At 47.8% G+C, this 7,097-nt stretch overlaps 1 protein-coding gene across 2 annotated transcripts; it reads right to left on the reverse strand.

Moving 5' to 3' along the window:
* Positions 1 to 2,501: 2,501 nt before the first annotated feature.
* LOC117861357 (phosphatidylinositol 4-kinase gamma 5) lies at positions 2,502 to 6,884 on the reverse strand. Of its 2 annotated transcripts, none has more exons than XM_034744894.2 (2): positions 6,746 to 6,884; positions 2,502 to 5,051 (listed from the first exon to the last, which is right to left on the reverse strand). In XM_034744894.2, the coding sequence occupies exon 2, from the start codon at positions 4,829 to 4,831 to the stop codon at positions 2,858 to 2,860; it is 1,974 nt and encodes a 657-aa protein (XP_034600785.1). In that variant the 5' UTR covers positions 4,832 to 5,051; positions 6,746 to 6,884; the 3' UTR covers positions 2,502 to 2,857. The 2 variants fall into 2 exon arrangements, with proteins under 2 accessions (XP_034600785.1, XP_034600784.1); XM_034744893.2 differs by lacking the exon at positions 6,746 to 6,884 and adding an exon at positions 6,033 to 6,730.
* Positions 6,885 to 7,097: the final 213 nt, after the last annotated feature.

Genomic DNA, 7,097 nt, shown 5'->3' on the forward strand with positions numbered 1-7,097 from the left:
GCTCAACGAGTATTTTTCTTGGTAATTTTTATTTATTTATTTTTTTGTTGTTCATATGCATCGCCACGCACATGTATAGACTTAGGAGGTGGAGCAGAGGAGAGGAAGGTGGTCCGGTGATGGTGTTGCCGTGGAGCTGATGGCTCGGTCGACGGCTACGTGCGCGGCATCGGAGGCAGCGGCGCGAGCGAGGCTGACGGTTTTGGTGCATTCTGTAGACTGGTGGTGGCATCAGATGTACGGTGACGTGGGTTCCGACATTCGCCGGTGGCACCGCGGCCTCACCAGCCGGCAAGACGACACCATGGATATTTGCAAAACGACCCCTAATTTGTATCGCGATCTAATATTTTTGCAAAAAGACCCTTTCAAAAATTTATAGATGAGTTCTCCCCTCCCGTCGGCAGCGCATTCGGCTTGCCCTGCTCCCGACGCCATCGCCGGCGGCCACCTTCCATTGCAGCCCAAAACCCTAGCGCAAGCTTGTCGCCCTACCTCTTCAATCAAAGGAGATCTGGAAGATTCCCCAGCCGGCTCCTGCGGCACGAACAGCAGAAGTGCTGAAGCGATATGCGCTTGCGGGACAATTGGACAAGACTCAAGGCATGTTTGTTTCAGCTTTTCTGAGTAGCAATTCTCTGAAAATCTAGCTATCCTAAAAAGCTGTTGTCCACAGAATCTGCTGGTAAGAGAAGCAGAGTGTTTGGCAACCTGATTTTCTGTTAGGAGATTATCTGTGCTAAGTGTGTAATGACATGTATGCCCCTGAAGGTGATAATACCTTGTTTAGTTGCTAAAAAAAGCATAGAATGCAATAACTGCATTAATTTTTGACATTACAAGTTTATTAATTTTTAATTAAGGCATCAATTGTCGTCACTAGAGCCTATTACAATCTCTCGTACATCCAAAATAACAAAAGCAACTACATGAGCAATCATGCTACCAAAGTCGTGGCATGAAATCCGCAAAGCACCCATATCACTGTCATCTGCTGAAGCACTCCCATCATGAGTAATACTTGTGCCATCCTGACTATCATTATCATCAACATAGCTTTCAAAATCAGCATCATTTATGGCACTATCCATAGGGTTCCGTTTTGGCTGTCAGTGGTGGAAGAGGTGGCCGGGACTGGGAGCTCAACGGCGGGGGTGGTGCTCGGCGGCCGGCGGCACTGACGGGCGGGGATTCTTAAATCCCCGGCCGGAGGGGCCATGGCTGGCGCCAACAGAAGGTGGAGGGGGTAGAGGAGAGTGTGTGTGAGGTTCGGCCAGCGATGATGTGGAAAAGATGGCCGGAGCTGGGAGGGATAGGCCGGCGGGTGGAGCTCTGTTTAGCGTCGACCTCCGGGGGTGCTGCCGCCGGTCGATGCTGAGGGGTCGGCGGGCTTCAAGTCCCGGTGGCCGGGAGAGCAGCAAGGCGCGGAGGGGCAGGTGGCAGGCCACGGACTGGTCGGGAGGGGCCAGCGGCCGGTGGCGTCGCGCTGAGTGGCCGGGAGGGGCCATCAGCGGGGCACAGAGGGGCTAGCAGTGGGGCGCAGACTTGCCAGGAGGGGTCGGTGGTGGGGCACGGAGGGGCCGGTGGTGGAGCGCGAATCGGCCGGGTGGCGGGTCGTGGAGGGGTACCGAGCCGAGACATGCGGAGGGACGAGCGGGGGGGAGGGGGGGGGGAGGGGTGCGGAGGGGAGAAGGGGTGCTAGAATTGGCGGGATTTTCCTGCAAGCGGCACCCCGCCCGATTCTCAGGTCACGTTATCGAAGGACTCTTTTAAGTCCCCAACCCATTTGATGAGCATACGTGGGCATTGTCTAACAGCAGTAGGAGATGATGGAACATTCTTACATTACCGATCAGACGATTTGCTTTACCACTGCAGCTACCTGAAAAGTGAAAACAATAGCCATCTGAACGTGTCCTGTAAAAATGATAACAAACTGAAGCTAGTGAGTAACACAAAGGAGGAAAAGGACTCAAATGGAGCAGCATGATGATAACATGTTACCAGATTTTGCAACAAAAAACAAACAGAATCGAGGTGCAGAAAACGAAAAGGAATAAAAATTGCAGAACGGAAAAAAAAACGTACATACAGAACCTTGAGGGTGTTGTGGACACGGCACTACTACAGCAAAATGCAAAATATTAGGGGTAGACACTTTCCAAGAGATGCCGTAAGATACATCAGGCAATACAATGGTACTGCTGAGTACAATTGAAGAAACTGCATTGCTTTTATAAAGAAACAAGATGAAATATGTTTCTGAAGCTATAGGTGGAAACAGAGCTGCGGACCGAGGTTACAAGATGCCGCAGTTGCAGCGCAACAAGAATACAAACAAACAAATGAGGTTCTCCTCAGATCAGATCATCCGGAAAAAAAAACACGGGAATGAGTACTTATGTATTTTGTCGATATCTATCAATGCAAGTTCATCATCATTTCTTCAGTCAATGTGCCTGCACAACCCACAGAAAACAAAGCAAGATAGAGACGAGATATATGTATGTACACAGTATTATCTAAATGCTTTCTCATGATAACTGTCCACATTATTTACGATGACAATAGCCAAGAACTGAGAATGCCATCACACTCCCTCATAACAACACATATCATGCCCAATATCACCGGACATACATACAGAAATAACAATGAACCACCCATAAGTTAAACCTATGCACAGACGCCACAGTATTCTGCTGGAAACAAAAATATCTGACACGGCCTTATTCTCAATACACCTACCAGTAGGCCGGTACTAGACGACCGGTAGCTGACACCATGATCAAACACACTGGCTGGTGCATACCCCAGGTATGGCCTACGTTACCTTCAAAGCATACCTCTGTTGTCATCAAAACTGGCAAGAGGTGCCCAGCCTCTGCGTCAACCATGGGCCGTGGGCTGAAGTTTGCTTCCTGTCATGGAACATGCTTGGGAGCAACTCCTGGAACTTTTCAAGAAATGCACTCCATTCAATGGCACTCAAGTCTGACAGCTTCACAAAACTTGAGCTGGGAGGCAGCATCTCTTTGGCACTCCAACCTGCAGACTGATACTCACTATGATAGCCACTATAATAGTCAGTTTTAGCACTCACCCTATTCTTTGGAACACCGTTGCGGCGCTTGCTGTTTCCACTAAAGCAAAGCCCCTTCAGAGAGACTGGCAATTTTGAGGTGGAATGAGTACATTTAGGAACTGGACTGGTGCAAGCATCGACATCATCCTGGCTCACCTCATTTCTATCTTCCTCTTCGTTGTCCTCATTGCCCTCGGTTAATTTTGAAAGTGGGTTCCTGCAACTTACCCCAATAGACCCATACTTGTTGAAAAAAGATGCTCCGCATGTAGCTGCATCATCTCCTGAGTCAAGATCGAACTGGGTGAAGTCTGTGTCACAATCATCATCGTCGTCATCTTCTTCTTCAAAGTCAGCTTCTGGTAGAAGTAATTCTCTTTCCTTAACCCAGTTCCTTGCTTCCATACACAGAACTTCAAGTGCACTTGGCTCCTCTTCTTTCCCAGTGAACTGCCTGCTCATCATGTCCCCTATCTCCGACAAGCAGAGGCCATAAGCTGCAGCTTCCTTCAGAAATGTTGTCGAGAGGACCAGCACCCTAAGACTCGCCTCATGAATCATGGGCAGCTCCATGCGAAGCATTTCAGCATCCTTTACAGGGTCCAGATTTCTGATGTACTCAAGTTCTTCCTCGGAGAAAGGAATAGATGCATGTGGCCAGTGAATCCACTCAAAGTAAGGATCTTCCAGACTTTCTGGAAGACAGAGACCATGATCAATAGGAATGAGTTCTGCATGCGCTTCAAATCGACCAGATTCATTGCCAAGCTTCCTGACCAGAAGATTTCCACCATGTCTATCTGTGTTGAATATTCTGATATCAAGTATGCCAATCCTGTGAATGCAAGAAACAGGAAAGGTCGAGGTTCCATGGTCACTAGCATCATAGTCATGTGGAATGAACTGCTGCAACGAGGCAATCTTGCTATGAGCCTGTGATATATTCTTGCTAGTCTTATTGTTGCAGTTAACATCTTCATTCACATGAAACACACTGTGGGTAACTTTGACTAACATAGTAAGAGGAACATTTGCGAAACTCTTGTGATCAAGGAGGTATGCAGCGACCTCTCGGAACCCTGTCTCACCAACCCGTACCGATCTTTTGAGGCCTGGCTGCCCAAGAGTCTTCCCCACAAAACCTTTAGGATTATTTGGAGCAAAAGGTTCCTCATCAGTTGGTTTAACAATTGCAACACGTTGGCCCAAGATATCCCCAAAGTAGTAGGCACCTCCCATGCCACCACTAACAGCTACTGGGTCAACACCATTGGTAATTCCCTTGATGATATCCTTAACCAACTGCTTCATTGCAGCAGAAGGGCTTGAGCATCCCAGGATTTCAATAACTTTACTTCGATCGCACTGCTGACCTCCTTTTCCTTTGGGAGAGAGGCAAGGTGTGGAGTAGCTTCTATGCATATGATTTCTGGTGAGCAGCAATGGTGAGTCATTCCGAACATAGCTGAGGTCATTGTTCAAAACTTGATCACCAAATGTCAGTGAGCTTTCCTCAGTGGATACATTAAGGGCTATCTGCATCTTCTTTTTTACAGTGTGTGCATTTTCTCCTGGCTCTAGTTCAATGCCCAGAACAGAACCATTGTCGGTTTGAACAAACACACGCTTCCAGCTAAGGGGTCTCCCCTCACTTATGTTCTTTGAGGGGTAATCAGTGCTCAAGCTGTGATCCAGAACTGCAACAGCCATGTGTGTCTTAACAGGACTGTCAGTGTTCCAAGGCATATAATGCTATGAAGAAACTGTCGGTAATAGCTACCTCCTCTCGTGTACCCTGGCAAGCACTAGTTGAGCTGGCAACAAAAGGGAGAGAAACTAAGTTCTCCAACTTATGCCAGTCGGAAATTTTCTAATTACTGATGGCTTAGCATGTCCAAGTACACATTAAGCTGCTGTGACAGCTAATACTGAGTGCTACTCATTACACAAATAACTGGCATAGATCCTGCAAAACAATATATAAATAGCAAAAGCTCAGTGAATTGCATAAGAAAAGGACAGGATCAACCAATTTGGGAGGAAATTAACAAGGTGCACATGTGCTCAATCAAGGCCATAGCACATAATAATCACATGAAAGTAAATGTAAACCCAGCTCTAGAAATGGCATAATTTTGGCAACGTTGACCTCCACATACTATTGTTACAGGGTTACAGCTCTGCCAGCTAAATGAAAGGATAGGTAAATTCTAATTTTATTCATACTGAAGGTTCACTACGGAATTTCAAATTCAGTGCCTTGTGTTTTCTTACTTCAAACATGAGGATATCATTGAGTATGTTCTGATCACATAATCTGAAGAGAGATGAACTTGGCACGTTCTACATTATACAGTGCATGCTATTGCTTAAGCGGAATTCCAACACAAATAGTCAGAAGTACAAAAAACCGAAACTGGGTATATCAACTTTTTGGAGTGCTACAATCCAGAATTCAAACCATGCCACATGATTCAATTTGTATAAATACATGTGTTCAACTTACACGCAAGAGATAGTCGAGTAATGAACTTTATAGCATTTCCTTGGTAACTGTAGGCATAACAATCACATATATGCAATTTTGTTAAAAAGTTACACGCTGTCTGCAGCTTCCATCAAATTTTTAATGCAACGGCAATGTTCAACAATCCTGCTCATTCCATCATAAAAGGCCCCAAAAATTTTCCCAGGAAATAGCTAAAAAAGCACAGCTCCATCCGCACTACTCACAATTCACCAACAAAATAAACTCCTTCGCATCCTCCAAAACCAATTTTTTGGGGGGATTTGTGGTGTATATTCAGAAACGCGTCTCAAATGGGCGGGGGCAAGAGGAGATTAAAAGTCACAGCTGAATCTGCACTAGCCAGCCATAATGCAATGCACCCCTCCACCCCAATCAAAACAGCACCGCACTTGGCACCAGTGGGGGATCGGAACTCACCGTTCAGGCCGGCCGGGCCGCGCGGGGGTGGCGGCGATGAGGGAGGAGCAGCTTGTTCCGGCGGGGGGCGAAGGAGACCCACGAGCGGCCGACCGAGGCCTCACCTCCGCCGAGCCGACGGCCGAGATTGGCCGGCGCTGTCCCCAGTCACAGGCTCAACTCGCCGTCCACCCCAGGGGACGCGCCAAACTCATAGCCGTGGTTAAAAAGAGAGGCGAGGCGCCCGCGGCCGGCGCCCTCTTATAGCCCCGCTGCCGGCCGGCCGCCCTCGCTGATCTCTCGCGGGGGCAGTTGCACAGCTGGCGACGGCAGCGGCACCCCTTTTAGCCATGGCCGAGAATAGGCTCCCGTGCATTTTTGGAGCTGGCTTAGCTGGAAGGTTTGATCTTTTCTCTAGTAAAACCTCGTGTGCAAGAGCTTATCCGGAGATGCAGCTATTTTTAGGGCTTGCCTCGGACCAGTGGATCAAGATTTGACCTAAATCTGTAGAGCTGTTAATTTGCAACGAAGTTGGGGAAGAACAGTTTGGTGACTCGGTGCAAGTCCATGGAAAGAGAGATCTGTGTACATGGCTTCTGAGGAATGACATGATCGGTGGCATTCATTTTGGCTAGATCCTGGCCATCGTGCCAGACTGCCAGTTGATGATGGACGCTACAGTATTGGTGGCATCTTTCAGATCAGAAGATAGGAGTATGTTCCAAATTACTAACCTTCTGGGCGTTGTGCAACCAGACAACAGACGTCCTCTGTATCTGAACCTGGCTTTCTTGCATTTTTACGCCGAAAGGCACGCGAACACGACGAGCAGCCCGAGCGTGTGGAACCAAAACTTTCTTTCTAGGGAACAACATCACAAGGCAACCACGCAAGAAACGGCAACCGTCGGCAAGCAAACAGCAAACTTTCGGTTGGAAAGCACGACGTCAGGCTGCTACGGCCAGTCTCATCCACAGACATTAGCAATTTTGCTAACTTGACCAAGGAGGAGAGAGGAGATGGAAAATTTATCCCATGAAATCCATATGGTACAATTACCTAGTCCCATGAACCCAATAAAACTTG

The sequence above is a fragment of the Setaria viridis genome, chromosome 6 (assembly GCF_005286985.2).
Source record: "Setaria viridis chromosome 6, Setaria_viridis_v4.0, whole genome shotgun sequence".
NCBI lineage: Eukaryota > Viridiplantae > Streptophyta > Magnoliopsida > Poales > Poaceae > Setaria > Setaria viridis.